Source organism: Bubalus kerabau, chromosome 6 (genome assembly GCF_029407905.1).
Source record: "Bubalus kerabau isolate K-KA32 ecotype Philippines breed swamp buffalo chromosome 6, PCC_UOA_SB_1v2, whole genome shotgun sequence".
Lineage (NCBI taxonomy): Eukaryota > Metazoa > Chordata > Mammalia > Artiodactyla > Bovidae > Bubalus > Bubalus kerabau.
In genome coordinates this window covers 59,446,720-59,465,519 of record NC_073629.1, presented here as the reverse complement: position 1 = coordinate 59,465,519, position 18,800 = coordinate 59,446,720, and the positions used below count along the sequence as shown (strand labels likewise).

The window sequence follows — 18,800 nt, the reverse complement described above, 5'->3', positions numbered from 1 at the left end:
AAAAAGACCAAAAAATAGTGAGTGTTGTTGACAGTGTAGAGAAATTGGGATCTTCAAGACAAATAATACATCTGGTAAGGATGTAGAGAAATTGGAATTCTCAAAAATGATTCAGTTGCTTTGGAAAACAGTCTTAACAGTTCCTCAAAAGATTAAACATAGATGCTACCATGTAACCCAGTAATTCAAGTCCTTACTATATATCCATGAGAGATGAAAACCTACACCCACACAAAACTTATCAACAAATGTTCATAGCAGGATTATTCATAATAGCAAAAAGGGAAAGTAACCCAGTTTTATTTATTCATTCATCAGTCCATCAAATGATGAAGGGGTATAAAGTGTAGTATAGTCCATACAATGGAATATTATTTGACAATAAAGAGGAATGATGTGCTGATATATACTACAACATGAATGACCTTCAAAAACATGCTAAGTGAAAGAAGCCAGTCACAAAAGACCACATATTGTATAATTCCATTTATATGAAATGTCCAAAATAGACCAATTTGTAGAGACAGTAAGGAGATTAGTGGTTGCTCAGGGCTGGTGGGAGGGACTGAAGGAAATGGGGAATGACTGGTAATCTGTACACAAATTCTTGGGGGAGAGGTGATATAAAATCTTCTAAAATTAATTATGGTAATGGTTTGCACAATTCAATGAATATATTAAAACCCACTTAATTCTGTACTTTAAGTGAAAGAAAGTGAAGTGAAAGTATTAGTCACTCAGTTGTGTCCAACTCCTTGCGACCCCATGGACTATAGCCCATCAGGTTCCTCTGTCCATGGGATTCTCCAGATAAGAATACCAGAGTTGGTTGCCATTCCCTTCTCCAGGGGATCTTCCCCATCCAGGGATCAAACCCACATCTCTTGCATTGTAGGCAGATTCTTTACCACTGAGCCATCAGGGAAGCACTTTAAGTGTACTTTAAGTGGGTGAATTTTGCGGCATATGAGTTATATTTCAATAAAGTTGTTAAGTTTTTTAAAAAAGATTGCATCACAAGAAAAATTGTCAGTTGCCAAATTCAATTGCCATGTATGATAATATTAGTCTCAATACTAGCAAAATCATTAAATAATCCCAGAAACTTTATAATTCTCTAAAATATGAAATGCAAAATAGTCCCATTTCATTAAAATCTTAATTTTGGAGATATCAAATATAGCCATAATCACAATGTTAATGTATAGCAGCGAGGATGGTAGTCTTGAGGTTATACCTCTTCTTTGTACTTAGTTTAAAAATAAACTGTAAACTTTTTTTTAAGCACAATATGCTTTTGGGATATCAGACCACAGAAAGCCTTAACCCCTCAACCACAGGCAGAGAAAAAGAAAGAAGAAAGTATTGAAATTCCTTTTGATATACCATCTACTTTTTTGCATCTAGATCTCAGCTGGAAACCTCTCTCAAAGGTAAGTAACATGGGATTTAGTCCATTTTATTTGCTTATATACACTATATAGTTTAAAAGTAGAGCCCCTCAGATTAACACAGGGCATTACAACTCATGTATTCATTCAACCAATAAAGTCTTTCACTGAGAGGTATTATGTCTGCCTAGGTCAAGACAGAAATCACAGTTACCATGAACTCAAGATGGATATTTGTTCATGTATAAGCAAGCAGCAACTTACCAATTTTTTAAATCAATTATTCATTATTACATAGCAGTTGCTTAAAAATTAGTAAGCTCTTAGGTTAGCTCAGAAAAGCTAATTTTATCCGTCTTATAGCCAAAATTCAACATGTTTTACCCATCAATAGTAGAATTGTATCACAATACTTATGACCAAATAAAACTGAAGGTAGCTGAAAGCAGAATTATTTGTAGTTGTCTTCAATGGCAGAGCTTGAAGAAAAGTAATTTTAATTTAAGAAAAGTAGGGCTGTGAATGAGATGCATGTGAGAAGTATGAAGAAACTTCTGACATTGATGGCTCTTTTTCTTTGAAATGTCTAATTCTATTTCCAAATTTAATATTTTTATTTTCCTTTGATTTACAAGTATCATTAAAATTACATTATCATGCATTTGTTCCCAGTGGAAGGGAAAGCACAGAGGGGTGGGAATATTCATGAAGTAACTAGAATTAGAAATTTTCTAGGCAGGATTTATAGAGCTGTAGATAGTTTTAAAAGGAACAAGTAAACAAAGGTCACCTGAGACTAGTTGTCTAGCATGTGGACAAAATTTCTAACGGAGAAAAGTGGGGAGGGAGCCATGAGGGGAAAACGTTGTGTGTGACGGTTTCCCATTCTGGAGCAGACCCGGGCCACTGGCGGAACTCAAGGGCTTGTATGTCCCTGAAGGGACTTGACAGTTCCAGGGAGGTGCAAGGTCCTGCACAACTGTTTAGAGCTTTCTTTAACTGAAAGATTTAGGGAACAGGGAAACAGGCCATTATTTTATATTAAAACTAACAATAAGATATTATGAAACAGAAGACAAAACAGTTTGAGAAATTTAACAACATATGAGACTTTAGGATTTGGAAATGAGCCCCCAGACAAGCTCCCCTCAGTAGCCCGGTTTTAGAAACTGTGGTTTAGGTGCTTTCTGTGGGGAAAAGCAACCAAAATCTGAGGAAGAATGGAGAAGAGATAAAGAGAGGGAAGTAGGGACATAGCCATGTGGGGACAGAGGGAAAGGCAAGAATAAATCAGCCATGGACAGTTTAAGGATATATGGTAGTAATCATTCCTATATGTTCTCTCAAAAGATAAGGCTGTCTAAAGGCGAAACAACTTTAGACCACTGCCCAACCAAGTTAAGCCTGAGCGAAGACAATCTCCTTTTCAAAGCACAAGGTAACTGCCTTTGCTTATTAAAAAGGCATTTAATAAGGTTCCAGAGTTAGTAGTTTCTTATGTCTAAGGTGACTACTTGCTGGGATAGTCTGATTTGTAGGAAAAAAAAATACAGAAAAGCAAACCCTCCAGTATGGCATTTTACAATGGCTGGGATAGCTGCACCAGGCACACTAAAACTGCCTGTATACACCAGAAGACTTGATAGAACTCAGTTCAGTTCAGTTTCGTAGTTATTGAGCACATTCATATATTTTTGAAAGCTCATTATACTAAAAAATTTAATGAAGATCACTTAATGAATATGTATGTGCTCAAAGAATAATTCTACAGAATGGAATGCATCTCAAGTCTAGCAAACTAAATTATGAAGTACTCAGAAACAAACCACCTTTCTCAATCAGAATAGAAAACTAGTGTTTATACAGCACCATAATAAAACTGAGTAGAGAAAGAACAATTGATTTTTAAATATATCGCAACCTGTACACCCTTTTGGAAGTAATTGAAGGGTGTGCTTATAGGCTGTCAAAACTTAAAGGTATGGATTAATATCCCACCTGGAGAGCAACACATAATGAAAGTATACTGGAATCACTAGCATCTGAAGTATTTTCCAAACATTTGCCTTATCAAAAGGACTTACATTTATAAATTGTTCAATGTTAAGTAATAAGATACATAAGACAAACTTATAACTAATATCAAGCTTGGGCAAAATTCACCTTGAAGGTGTATTTTTCATAGAAACAACCCAATACCTCATGCTGAAAAGAAAAAAATGGAATCACAGAATTTTTAGAGACATTTTCAAAGCAATATTAACACATTGCATGTGTTTTATGTACTTGGGCCTCCTTCATTCCAGAGGGTGAATAAGGAGAGCTCCCTCCTCCAACTTGTCCTCTTTGTATTCCATTATTGGTTTCCATGGATTGAATTCCAGCCATGGGTCAGGTACTGTGCTAATATTGCACTTGCTTTTATTCATTTAACAGATATTTATGAAGCGTTTGTTTTATGCTAGGCCTTGGGAGTGCAATGCTGAGCAAAATAGACACTAGTAATCAGAACAGTCCTACAAGCTGGGAGTTATCATTATCAATGTAAAATTAAGGAAACCAAGACTGTAACTTGTAAAAGGTTATCAATGTCCTAATCTTATTTTTTTAACCTAATGAAAAAAGATGATCATCAGGGTATTAGTGCTTTTATCCAGTTTATAGTAAGGGTACGATTATGGCCTTTAAAGTATGGGCTTTTTTTCTTTTAACCATTTGATTGAGGTATAGTAAACATACAATAAAATGCACATGTTAAAATGTTCAATCTGATATATTCTGACATATTAAAAACCCGTGAAACCATCATTGTAATCAAGATAACAAGCTTATCCATCACTTCCAAAAGTTAACTCCTGTAGGGACTCTCTTTGCAATCCCTTCCTCCAGGACCTCTCCCACCTCCACTCCCAACCCACCACTGATCCACTTTATGTCACTAAGAGTTTGCATTTTCTAGAGTTTTCTGTAAATCACACAGTTACACTTTTTGGGTCTGTCTTCTTTCAGTCAGCTCATTATTTGGGGATTCATCCATGTTGTTGTGCATATCCTTAGTTTATTCCTTTTTATTCCAGAGAAGTATTTCATTGCATGGATATACCACAGATGTGTATTCATTCCACTGTTGATGGGCATTTGGGTTGTTTTCAGCTAGGACATAAATAAAGCTTCTGTGAGTGTTCATATGCAAGTTTTTGTATGGACATATGCTTTCATTTGTCTTGGGTAAATATCTAGCAATGGACTGATTAGACCATATGGCAGATGTATGTTTAACTTTTAAACAAACCACCAGTGTTGTCCAAAGTGTTTGTACCCTTTTACATTTTCCCCTGGCAGTATATGAGAGTTTCCTATTCTCCTACATCCTCACAAACAGCTGGTGTGATTAGTCCTTTTAATGTAATCATTCTGAAATATGGTGTGTGTGTGTGCTCTGCCACTCGCTTGTGTCCAACTCTTTGCAACCCCGTGGACTGTAGCCCACTAGGCTCCTCTGCCCATGGAATTTTCCAGGCAAGAATACTAAAATATGCTATTGCTATCTTATTTGCCTTTATCTAATGGCTAAAGATGTTGACCATATTTTCATGTATTTGTTTGCCATCTGTATATCTTCCCTGGTGAAGTGTCCAAAATTTTTGTCAATTGTTTAGTTGTATTGTTTGATCTCTTATTTTCGAGCCTTATGAGTTCCTAATATAATCTGCATACTAGTTCTTTATCAAATACATGATCTGAAAATATTTTCTCTCAGCCTGTGATTTATACTGTAATAAATCATTGTGTTATTCTCCTAACATTTCCTTTGAAAAGCAGAAGTTTTTAACTTTAATAAAGCTAATTTATGCTCCTTCTTGACCCAAAGCAGAGGTTTTTCTAAAGTGTGCTTTTTAAAATGCATTATGAGATATGACTACTTATTTAAAAAAAAAAGATGAATTGTAACTTTAACATTCTTCAAGTGAGTATAATTTCTATTGATCCTTCATTTCTTTACATTAGACTCTTAGTCCATCTCTTTCTGAAGATTGCCTAAATATGTTACCATCTCAGGAGACAGAAACCTTTTTTTCCTTAGAGAACATCATATTTCATTTTAGTGTATGCACAGCTAACAATAGGGAATGGGCACATAAAGCTCAATGTGGTAAGAGAATTATTTAGAAATACTGTCATCCTTTAACTTTTAAAGGATAATTTCCCCATTGTTACTATAGTCATATCTGTGTCTATTCAAAACAGATATGAAATTTATTAAATTCCTACAAAGTGCCAGAGTCTGAGGATATATCTGTGCATAGACAAGTCCCTACTTTCAAGGAGCTTACATTCTGGTGGGACACACACTAAAATAAATGACAAATCCATATCTGCATCTGCTTAAGGAAGGGACTATATGAAATAAAACTTGAAGCATGACCCAAATGCCATCAAACAGGAGCTTCATCAAATGAATGTTCTCTTTCCAGACAAAATCATTTTGTTGAGATTTTTTTGGTTTAGTCACTAAGTTGTGTCTGACTCATGATCCCATGAGCTGTAGCCACCAGGCTCTTCTATCTATGGGATTTTCCAGGCAAGAATACTGGAGTGGGTTGCCATTTCCTTTTCCAGGGGATCTTCCTGACCCAGGGATCAAACCCATGTCTCCTGCATTGTAGCAGACTCTTTACTGACTGAACCACCAGGGAAGCCCAAAGTCACGCAGTCATGTTTGACTCTCAAATACCCTAGTTAGAGCTCCAACTCCTGATAGCTGACCAGCAACAGGAGGCAGAACATGGCCATAGTAATGCCTTTAGAGATAAGAGGCATGTGTTAGAAAGATCCAGGAGATCATGAAGTTAAGTCTTTCACTTGACCCCCTGGGTCTTTCTAACATATACTTCTTATGGCCCTTGGAGATTCCCTAGAAAAAGGTGTATTTGACCAAAACAGCTCAGAAAGGAGATATGGCATATGTTTTTAATTCTCATCTGAGACTATAGTTGGCCATGTCCTCTTACCTGTATTAAGTTGATATGTCAACAGTACCACAAATCAGAAAAAGATTTAACTTTCACTTGGTGATCCCCTTGGATCTTTCTAACATATGCCTCTTATCTCTAAAGGCATGACCATGTCCTGCCTCCTGTCGCCAGTCACCTTTCAGGATTTGGAGATCTAACTATGGTATTTTGAGATCTTCCTTGCACACACTGCCATCTATCTACCTACTCTGGCCAGATTTGGACCTGTTGACTAGAACACACTCATAGGCTTCTCTATCACATTTTGCTTGTTATGATGGGTTCACTGACTAGGAATCACAGGTTCATGCTGTTCTACCATCGTTTTCCTGAGTTCCTTCAGTTTGTGTCTGGTACTCTGTTGCCATCTAGTGGCCACAGGCCTGCCACGTTGCTGCTGCTATGTCGCTTCAGTTGTGTCCAATTCTGTGCGACCCCATAGACGGCAGCCCACCAGGCCCCTCTGTCCCTGGGATTCTCCAGGCAAGAGTACTGGAGTGGGGTGCCATTTCCTTCTCCAATGCATGAAAGTGAAAAGTGAAAGTGAAGTCGCTCAGTCATGTACGACTCTTCGGGACCCCATGGACTGCAGCCCACCAGGCTCCTCCGTCCATGGGACTCTCCAGGCAAGAGTACTGGAGGTGCCATTGCCTGCCATGTTAGAGCCATAAAAGCCAGTGCTCTTCTAAATAGTAACTTTTCGATAAGGTTTTTTAATTTTTGCAATCAGTCTGAATCTCCTTTCTTAAAAAGGAATTCTTTCTATATTTCTTAAAACTTCTCTTGCTATTGTGAATGGGATTCTTTTTTGAAATTATAATTTTGAATTTATATTAAGTATAAGACAATGCTGATTTCAAAGCAACTAACTTGGCTAAATCTTTTAGTTTATCTAGAGATTCTCTTGAATATTCTTTGAAAGCAACTCTGTGAATCCTATTCACTTTGTCCTTTCTATCCATTTCTTTCATGGTAAGTTTTTTTCTAGTGTTCTTTTAACAAATAGTGATCTTCAGAGAGATATTTTCAGGAGCCGATTTTATGAGCCCAATTGTTGTATCTGCTCTTATCAAGAAAAGCACTAAAGTCCTTCATGGTGATGACGATTCCTCATGATACCAAAAGCTTCATGGTACTAGTAGAAACTTTCTGGAAAAATATGTGCTTAATTGCATATATTCCCTTTTCACCAAAATCACATATATATTGACCTTTCCCCCCTGTGTCTTTGGAGTAATGTTTCAGAGCTTTTTGAGGTGCTGTCCTTATATTCTTATAAGCAATAGGATGTAGATTTTGGATGCTGGGTTTAAATTCAAAAGCCACAATTTATTATTTGAACAGATCTGTCTGTGCCTTTTCCCCCCATGTGTTTGAAAGGAGAGAGATAAAACTAAGGGGAGCAAATAATAGCAGCAACTACCTCCTAGAGTGTTATGAAGATAAAATGAGCTAATACATGTAAGCTGTAAGAACTGCTTATCATCAACTCACAATCAGCATTAGCTACCATCTGTGAGACCTTGGGCAAGCTACTTAATCTCTCTGACCCTCAGTTTACTCACCCTTGAAGGAGGATTAACACTTCAACACCTTGGGAATTATTGTGAGAATGGAATGATATGGTTTAGTGCACACAGCTTAGTGCCTGGTATGTAGTCAGCGCTCAGTAAAAGTTAGCAACTATTAGCAGCTGCTGATGGAAAATTCATGACCTGTGTGGATGATGTTGAATTCTATACATATCCAAGTTATTCCAGGCAAGTCTGAATAAATGCAGCTGATGATAACATTTTTCTCAGGCCTCATCCTCTTTGACCATCAAATTAAACGCTATTGACTAAGCCCATCTTCTTGGAGCTCCCACCTTGGATTCTGAGATTTTCCTGATCCCTCTTTAGTTTCCCTCCTCTGATCTTTTTCCTGGCTGCATTTCACCTTGCTGCCCTCTCATCAGGAATTTACCTCAAGCTCTAACTTCAGCTGTGTGTTTTCCCTGTTGCACACTCTCCCTTTGATAACATAGTGTGCTCTCCCACCTGTGCTGAGAATCCTTAAATCTTGTCTCTCACTGTCTCTTTGTACTGAACCCACCCTACCCATACAACGTCAGTGCATCTAGAATAGAACTCATAACATGAGTCATCCCTGCCTCTCTCCTCAGGCCCCCATGCCGTCTCTCACAGAGCAGAACTTAAATCTATGTCCACAGTGCCTTTTCCTTTTCGCACATTTGCCTTTTCCTTTGCATTATCAGCAGTGACCCTTGGATGAGACACTTGGTTCCCCTTGTTAGACCAGGGGAGCACTCCCTCAGGAAACATTTTTTTTGAGGGTATTAAATCTTTTATTGATTACACATGATAATGGCTGATACACAAGCTTCATTCCCATCTAAAACTTTATCTGGTACCATAATTCAATTTAGATATATTGCATAGGATGTGCCAACAGTCATTAATAATAATAAAAACTCCATGACTTTGCATGGGTGACCCTTTAAATGGTCACCCATTTAAACTCCAGGTCACAACACAGTAACTGTCAGTTCAACTACACCAAGGTTCTGAAGACAACAGCTTCTCCACCAAAGCAGGTTGTAAATAGATTTCAAATGGAACCTGGCATCACCCTGAAGGAATTCTTACTTCATACTGTTGGGGTAGTTAACCAAAATGGCTTCAGAGTAGACTAACTTTACGCAGCACATTAAAAAAAAAAACAAAAACGACATTTAATTCAGCATCATGATCGGACTATTACATTTAGCAATCAACAGCATGGGTACAAAAACAAAATCTACATTAAACCCTTTGTTGGAATGCTTTACACTTTCCACAGAACAGAAACTAAAATAACCTGTTATACAATTAAGTACAGTCCTCGAGTTTTTTGCCCATACACATGAGTATTGTCTAAAACATGTCTTCTTTGTAGCACCTAGGCCCTGCCACCACTGTGCTCGGCTGAGTTCACAAATCTGTTGTAAGCTGTAGCTTCCCTGTCACTTCTCTGGCTCTCCTCTCCTGCTAAGCTTTGTTTCCTGGCAGTAATTAAAACCTCCTGCCACTGCCATAGCTCCTGCTGCTGCTGGAACCACCATAGCCACCTTCATTTCATGGTTTGGCAAAGTATTGGCCTCCATCACCATAGGGGCCAGAACTTCTGCCTCCAAAGTTTCCTCCTTTCATGGGTCCAAAATTTGAAGATTGATTGTTGTAATTGCCAAAATCATTGTAGCTTCCGCCACCTCCAAAATTGCTTCCGTCATTACCAAATCCGTTATAACCATCCCCACTGCCACCATATCCGCCACCACCACGGCTGCCACCAAAGCCACCTCGACCACTGAAGTTTCCTCCACGACCAAAGTTGTCACTCCCACCCAAACCACCTCCACAACCGCCACCAAAGTTTTCAGAACCACTTTGACCTCTCTGGGTGGATGAAGCACTAGCCATCTCTTGCTTAGACAGGGCTTTTCTCACTTCACAGTTGTGGCCATTCACAGTGTGGTATTTCTGAATGACAATCTTGTCTGCAGAGTCATGGTCATCAAAGAGTACAAAAGCAAAGCCTCTCTTTTTGCCACTGCCTTGGTCAGTCATGATTTCAACCACTTCAGTTTTCCCATACTGTTCAAAATAATCTCTCAGGTGATGTTCTTCAGTGTCTTCTTTAATGCCACCAACAAAAACCTTTTTCACAGGTAAGTAGGCACCAGGTCTTTGAGAATCTTCTCTTGAGACGGCCCTCTTGGGTTCCACAACTCTTCTGTCCACCTGTGTGGCCTTCCTTTCACCTTCTCCACCGTGGCGTATGTGACAAACCCGAAGCCTGGGGCGCTTGGCGTTTGGATCCCTCATTACCACAGAGTCTGTGAGCGTTCCCCATTGCTCAAAACGGCTCCTCAGACCCTCATCAGTTGTTTCAAAGCTCAGTCCTCTGATGAAGAGCTTCCGCAGCTATTCAGGCTCTTTGGGAGACTGATTTAGACATGACGGCAGTGGAGGCGGGGAGAGACTTCAACGATGCTTTCTCGGCAGCATCCATGGACAGAAAGGAATAACCTAACGAACGTATCTCAGCAAACATTTTTTAAGCACATATTCCCAATGAACACGTATTTATTTACAATGTATTTATGTATGTTCTACTCTGGTAATATATTTATGTACATTATTTTAAAAAGAGAAAAACAGACATAAAAATGAGAGTGAAGAATTTGAAATAAATATTTTAATGATTTTAATTTTATGTATTAAATAGATATGAAATGCCTTTTTTGCTCTTGCTAAATGCTTTGTGAATAATATCTTTTAGAAGGAACAGTGTGGTTGAATGTGTCTAGTTATTTCTTGAAATGTTGATGACACTGTGTAATACAGCTAGTTAAAGATCCCACGTTTGGCTTACTTTGGTACTTGTTTTCAATGTCTTACCCAGTATGAAAAGGGATTGCACAAAGTGTGTAGATCCCAAACAAAGGCAGTGTTGGTTGACTATGCTTACTAAATCATGATGATTATCTTTTACTTTTGTCTGAGATTATGGCAAAGTGTTTTTGAAATGCAAAATATATTTTTAGTATAGTTGAAGTTTTCTTCTCCTATTTAGTTTTCATTTATACTTTTGTTGGTTTTTCCATGGTTAACATAACCCAGAGAATATATTAAGGGTGTGTATGATGAGTAAAGTATTGTGAGCTTAACATTTCTTTATGATCTTTCCCAGGAATATAATATCATGTTAAAAAAAATAAGTGATTTGGAAAAATGCCCTAGATATATCTTTAAGAGAATAGAAAAGAAGGATATAAAGCTAGAAAACCCACTTAAAAAATAAGCTGTCTATATATAATCACCAAAAAGTAATAGAGGAAAATAGACCAATATTTTAATAGTGATACCTCTGGGAAATGTGATAATGAATGATTTTTGCTCTTTTATTCATGCTTTTCTCTCTTCTTGAAAGCTTCAATGAACATTTATTAAGATCTCAAAAGATAGCATTTATTAATTTTAGATTAATTAAGATTAATCAGATGCTTTTAAAAAGATAAAAGTTACAGATGACATTTGAATTTCACCCCCTAGTTTAGCTGTGCTCATACTGTTTACATGGAGAGCTATGATATAGTATAATCATTGAAGTTCTTAAACGATAAACCTGAAATAATCAGCCAGCATTAAATAATGTTCAACATGCTGTATTTATGACAAACACAATAACGCATTAGATTGATTTAGTTTTTAGCAGTTAAAAAAATTTGCACATGAAAGGCTAACCTTGAATTATTTTTAAAAATTGCTATATGATGCCAACTGTATAAAAATAATGTGAATTGCTCATTAGAGATTGTCAAGGGTGTTAATTCAAGAGAAATATCAATGATATCTCTTATTGAGAAAATCCAAGGGTGTTATATAACCTAGAGGATGTATTTTGTGTCCAGTATACTGTCAATAATTCTGAGATAATATAGATATTGCAGAAGTTACTTTCAGACTGTGCCATGGAAACTTTTAGAGCCCCTGAAAAGTGGGCAGAGGAGTCTTCCCTTTGCAGTGTGTGGAAAACCAGAGCAGTGTGGCTTTGATCAGGTTCAAAGGCAAGGGATTCCATATAAACTATGGCTTGAAAAATGCATTCTACTGCTAAATTAGAAGTCTAAAAATTATTGGACTTATGCCCACCACACTGAGGAGGAAGTAGGGTGGATATGTGTGAGAAAGGACAGAGAATATAAACTAATCATATTTTAGAAGATCTTTCAATGTAAATATGTGCTTCTTCTATCCAAATATCTCTAAAAGAAAAAATATTAGCCCAGAGCAAAGCAGTGAAGGCAGGAGAAATGAACCCATACCAGAATCTGGAGAATGCATTGAGCAATATTCTCAAGCCAATAGATGACTTCTGCACCAAGTTCTTTGTGGGAACAGAGGTAAGTTGGAATTACCTGCTTCCAAAATTAGCATTTAAATTACATTTAAATATATGATTATGACCTCTATAGTATGTTTGTCTTATGAGGGCTTACAATGCATTTTTTAGTCTTCTATCTTTTGGCTTACAATATTTATCCTGTTTTCATATTTTTATATGCTTGCTTGCATTTAAAAATTTTAACCTCAATGTCTCATAGGTTCATATTTGAATAGTCTATCAAGTTCTTAGATGTCTTTAAATTCATAAATGTGAACAGTCTATAAAATTAGATATGACTTTCTATTAATAAAAGACTATAAAAGTAAGTATGACTCTTTTTACTAATAAATTATCAACTTGCAAATATTTATCAAACACCTATACCATATGGAAAAACTATGCTAAGTGTTTCAGATTTACTAAGAAAATATATTGTTTTGTTAGGCCAGTACAATCTAATAGGAGAGTGAAAAACTCACTCAATTCAAAAGGTAAGTAACAATTGGATATAGTAACAATAATGACAAACTATGCATAAACATGAAATTTACCATCTTAACCATTTTTTTGTATACCATTCAGTGGTACTAAGTATATTCATATCGTTGAGTAACTCTCACCACCATCCGTCTTGAGAACTATTTCATTATCCCAAATTAAAGTTTTGTCTCAGTTAAAGCAGTAACTCTGCATTCCCTACTGACTCCAGCTCCTGCGACCACAGTTTTACTTACTTTCTCAATGAATTTGACTGTTTTAGTAGTCAAATGCAAGTGGAATCATATAATATTTGTCTCTGTGCACACCAAAGTTTTATAAGCCAGGGATGACAGCTTCAGAAAGAAAATCTTTAAGATGATTTATGGATGGAGGTTCCTGACATTGTACAGGAGACAGGGATCAAGACCATCCCCAAGAAAAAGAAATGCAAGAAAGCAAAATGGCTGTCTGAGGAGGCCTTACAAATAGCTGTGAAAAGAAGAGAAGCGAAAAGCAAAGGAGAAAAGGAAAGATATACCCATTTGAATGTAGAGTTCCAAAGAACAGCAAGGAGAGATAAGAAAGCCTTCCTCAGAGATCAATGTAAAGAAATAGAGGAAAACAATAGAATAGGAAAGACTAGAGATCTTTTCAAGAAAATTATACATACCAAGGGAACATTTCATGCAGAGATGGGCACAATAAAGGACAGAAATGGTATGGACCTAACAGAAACAGAAGATATTAAGAAGAGGTGGCAAGAATACACAGAACTGTGCAAGAAATATCTTCACAACCAAGATAATCACGATGGTGTGATCACTCACCTAGAGCCAGACATCCTGGAATGTGGAGTCAAATGGGCCTTAGGAAGCATCACTACGAACAAAGCTAGTGGAGGTGATGGAATTCCAGTTGAGCTATTTCAAATTCTAAAAGATGATGCTGTGAAAGTGCTGCACTCAATATGCCAGCAAATTTGGACAACTCAGCAGTGGCCACAGGACTGGAAAAGGTCAGTTTTCATTCCAATCCCAAAGAAAGGAAATGCCAAAGAATGCTCAAACTACTGCACAATTGCATTCATCTCACATGCTAGTAAAGTAATGCTCAAAATTCTCCAAGCCAGGCTTCAGCATATGTGAACCGTGAACTTCCAGATGTTCAAGCTGGTTTTAGAAAAGGCAGAGGAACCAGAGATCAAATTGCCAACATCCGCTGGATCATGGAAAAAGCAAGAGAGTTCCAGAAAAACATCTATTTCTGCTTTATTGACTATGCCAAAGCCTTTGACTTTGACTGTGTGGATCACAATAAACTGTGGAAAAGTCTGAAAGAGATGGGAATACCAGACCACCTGACCTGCCTCTTGAGAAACCTGTATGCAGGTCAGGAAGCAACAGTTAGAACTGGACATGGAACAACAGACTGGTTCCAAATAGGAAAAGGAGTATGTCAAGGCTGTATATTGTCACCCTGCTTATTTAACTTCTATGCAGAGTACATCATGAGAAACGCCGGGTTGGAGGAAGCACAAGCTGGAATCAGGATTGCCAGGAGAAATATCAATAACCTCAGATATGCAGATGACACTACCCTCATGGCAGAAAGTGAAGAAGAACTAAAGGGCCTCTTGATGAAGGTGAAAGAGGAGAGTGAAAAAGTTGGCTTAAAGCTCAACATTCAGAAAACGAAGATCATGGCATCTGGTCCCATCACTTCATGGCAAATAGATGGGAAAACAATGGAAACAGTGTCAGACTTTATTTTTTGGGGCTCCAAAATCACTGCAGATGGTGCTTGCAGCCATGAAATTAAATTACTCCTTGGAAGGAAAGTTATGACCAATCTAGACAGCATATTAAAAAGCGGAGACATTACTTTGTCAACAAAGATCTGTCTAGTCAAGGCTATGGTTTTTCCAGTGGTCGTATATGGATGTGAGAGTTGGACTATAAAGAAAGCTGAGCTCAGAAAAATTGATGCTTTTGAACTGTGGTGTTGGAGAAGACTCTCGAGAGTCCCTTGGACTGCAAGGAGATCCATCTTAAAGGAAATCAGTCCTGGGTGTTCATTGGAAGGACTGATGTTGAAGCTGAAACTCCAATACTTTGGCTGCCTGATGTGAAGAGCTGACTCATTTGAAAAGACCCTGATGCTGGGAAAGATTGAGGGCAGGAGGAGAAGGGGACAACAGAGGATGAGATGGTTGGATGGCATCACTGACTCAATGGACATGAGTTTGGGTAAACTCTGGGAGTTGGTGATGGACAGGGGGGCCTGGTGTGCTGCGGTTCATGGGGTCACAAAGAGTTGGACACAACTGAGTGACTGAACTGAACTAACTGAAAGCCTGACACCCTTGGCTTTAACTCCTCTTCAGTGACTTCTTCATGATACACGAAAAATCCAAACTCCTTACACCAAGGCCTATAAGTTTCTGCATAAGTTGCCTCCTTTCTCTCTCTCTACCTCATCTGTACCAATCTCCTCATTCTGTCTGCTTTGATTTTTTTCTTTCTTATTTTTTGTACCAAACTCTTCCTGCCTTTCAGGTCCCTGCACTCCTTGGAATGAATGACATTCATCATTCAGCAGTTATTTATTGATCATTTAATATATGCTGGGCACTGTTCTTTGCCCAGGGAAAATAGCAGTGAACAGAACAGCTAGAATTCCCTGCCCTCTAGGGGATGACATTCCAGTGGGACACTCTTCTACCAACCCTTGATATGGCTGACTGATCTTTCTACTTTGGACAGAGAATTTAAGGGAGTTAAAGGAGGGCAGAGGGCTGAATCAGGAGGGAGTGGAGCCCTGAAAGCAGAGGCCAAGTTGATGGTGATCTCAGGTGGGCCCACCCAGGGGTGAAGAGAGCCTGAGTAGTGGGGACAAGAGTATCACATAGGTGTAGGGGGAGTGGAAGTGCCAGAACTAAGTAACCGGATGGAGAGGGATGTGAAGGTTTCCAGCCAGGTAGCTAGCAATATAATGGACGTGTGTGTCCGTGTGTGCTAAGTCACTTCAGTCATGTCCAACTCCTTGTGACCCTATGGACTCTAGCCCACCAGGTTCCTCTGTCCATGGGATTCTCCAGGCAAGAATACTGGAGTGGGTTGCCATGCCCTCCTCCAGAGGATGCCCACTGACCCCACCCGCCAGGGATCCAACTCATGTCTGCCCGTTGGGAAGCCCAATATAACTGGGTACAAATTATTCCTTTGACTCAGTTCAATGTCAAAGTTCCTCATTTCAGCTATGAGAGCCAGGAGATACTAACTCTCTTAGAGGACTTTGGTAAAGGCTGAGGTCACACACGTAGAGCTCCTGACAACTTCAGCAAGCACTGTCAGTTCAGTTCAGTTGCTCAGTCGTGTCCGACTCTTTGTGACCCCATGGACTGCAGCACACCAGGCCTCCCTGTCCATCACCAACTCCCAGAATTTACTCAAACTCATGTCCATTGAGTCAGTGATGCCATCCAACCATCTCATCCTCTGTCGTCCCCTTCTCCTCCTGCCTTCAATCTTTCCCAGCATCAGGGTCTTTTCTAATGAAATTCTTCACATCAGGTGGTCAAAGTATTGGAGTTTCAGCTTCAGCATCAGTCCTTCCAATGAATATTCAGGATTGATTTCCTTTAGGATGGACTGGTTGGATCTCTTTGCTGTCCAAGGGACTCTCGAGAGTCTTCTCCAACACCACAGTTTATGGTGTTGGAGTATATCATAGCCCCAGGGGTGATGTGTACAGTAGACATATCCCAGGTACCTGTTCCCTTAGACTGTGCACCAAGAGGGGAGGGAAGACTTGTCCTCAGACTCTGAATTTCCAGCACCAAACACAGTCCTTTTCTGTCAAGTGAGTTGACGTGGGTGAGTGAAAGAGTGGCCTTGGTTGCTTGAGATGGTCCTACACTTTGTATAAATCAAATGTTTTTCCATCTCCCCTCCCTCCCCTATAATCCCAATCCATCTCCTTCTCTGAGTCCTCTTAACTCATTTTTTGATACACCCTTCTCTGTGTTTTCCTCTTATTATCTGGTGAAAAAAAAGTGAGATTAGGAGATTATGTCTGGGTTTTACATCTATAGGATGGTGGCATGAGACTAAATTTTTTCTCTAAACCTCTCCCCATCTCTGTCATTCACTGGTTCTCTCTGTCTTTCTCCTCTGAGTGGTAATTTCTGCCTATACCAGGTTCCTTTGTCTTCTCTTCTCCTTAAAATGGCCATAAATAGAACGGGAATATATATTACTTGTTATGTTGTTTGGTTGGAACTCTGTTTCCTGCTCTCAGCATTCAAAGATGATGAGTACTATATGATGAATACATATTTCCTCCTTCTCTCTTATTGCATGATTTTTTTGTAACATGCTGAGAACAAATCACTGAATGAACCAGATGAGATCCCTCCCCTTCTGGAGCTTTCCATCCATTGGGACAATTTTCTGTTAACAACAGACTCTGGAAATCCAGCAGTTGAAATTTGTGTGGCTAGATTATTTTCATAATTGCCTGTGTTCTCCCAATCACTGTGTGCAGATAAAAACTCAACAAATTCATTTGCTTGTTTAATATAAAATCAAGTAATCATTTTTGAACCTTCCCCCGTCACCCTCACTGCACCCAACTGTCATTTGATTAAATCAACCTGTTGCTTTGTGTTTGGGTTGCAATCAGTCTTAGCACATGAATGTGAGGTTATCTGTCTCTTAAGTTGTCAGTGTACTCATCGGGAACCTGTCATGTTTTTAGGAAGGTGAAGTGATATACACAGATTGGAAAATGGAAAGAGACCCTGAAACTGGCCGATTTATGGGTGAGGTTTTTTCCTTCTTTATTATTTCTATGCTTCCTATTATTTGTCGATAATTCAATTCATTTATTTTTAGTTGAAAGATAATTGGTCAACAATATTGTGTTGGTTTCTGCCAAACATCTACATGAATCAGCCATAGGTATACCTATGTCCCTTCCTTCTTGAACCTCCCTCCCACCTCCCTCCCCATACCTCTCCTCTAGGTTGTTAAAGAGTCACACAGCAAATTCTCATTGGCTACCTATTTTACATACGGTAATGTACATGTTTCCATGTTATTCTCTCCAAACATCCCACCCTCTTCTTCCTGCCCCTCACCATGTCCATAAGTCTGTTCTCTATGTCTGTGTCTCCTTTGCTGCGCTGCAAATAGGCTGATCCATACTGTCTTTCTAGATTCCATATATATGCATTAATATACAGTATTTGTTTCTGACAACTTCACTCTGTATAATATGTTCTAGGTTCATCCTATGAGTAAGTTTTGATGATTGCTCCATTATTAATAAGCTGTTTCTTTTTTCCAAAGCACCGAGGAGCCCTGGCCTGCCTTATGAGAGGGAAGGCATGTGAGGTTCTGACCCTACACTTGCTATTGAAGTGAGGGCTTCAGATAAGCTGCACCATGTCACCTAGGAGCTTGTTAGAAAAACAGGATGCTACCCCAGGCCTACTGAATCTAAATACAGATTTTGATAAAATTCTCCAGGTGATTTGTTTTCACACCAAAATTTGAGGAGCACTAATCTGTTGGTGCTTAAATTATGGAGACACTTGGACAATTCAATTTTAAAACAACAATGCTGTCTCAATACTTCAGCAACCCAGTAGCTCAGCAGTGTGGAAAACCTGAGTCAAGGTGAAATTATAAGCTAAATTCACCAAGATCTTGAAGACCTCAGCACTGTAAGGGAGAAGTAACTCTAGGGGCTGGGACTGGTGGTGTCCATGTGTTCCCCTGATCCTAGGCCCAGACTCTGGGCAGTTATGAGGGTCACACCCAGGTATGAACAAGAATCAGAGTCAATGATTCAGGCTTCCCTGCTGGCTCAAGAATCCGCCTGCCAAATGCAGGAAACGCAAGAGACTGGTTCAGTCCCTGGGTTGGGAAGATTCCCCTGGAGAAGGAAATGGCAACCCACTCCAGTATTCTTGCCTGGG

The 18,800-nt window shown here is 38.9% G+C and overlaps 1 protein-coding gene and 1 pseudogene across 1 annotated transcript in view; one reads left to right on the top strand and one right to left on the bottom strand.

Moving 5' to 3' along the window:
• Window positions 1–18,800, top strand: part of DNAI3 (dynein axonemal intermediate chain 3) — an 85,102-nt gene that overhangs the window by 48,824 nt on the left and 17,478 nt on the right. The window contains exons 15-18 of the mRNA XM_055585313.1: window positions 1,286–1,433; window positions 2,742–2,829; window positions 12,223–12,353; window positions 17,576–17,639. Of these exons, the coding sequence (XP_055441288.1) occupies window positions 1,286–1,433; window positions 2,742–2,829; window positions 12,223–12,353; window positions 17,576–17,639 (431 nt within the window). The remainder of the gene's footprint in view (window positions 1–1,285; window positions 1,434–2,741; window positions 2,830–12,222; window positions 12,354–17,575; window positions 17,640–18,800) is intronic.
• Window positions 9,285–10,272, bottom strand: LOC129655206 (heterogeneous nuclear ribonucleoprotein A1-like; annotated as a pseudogene).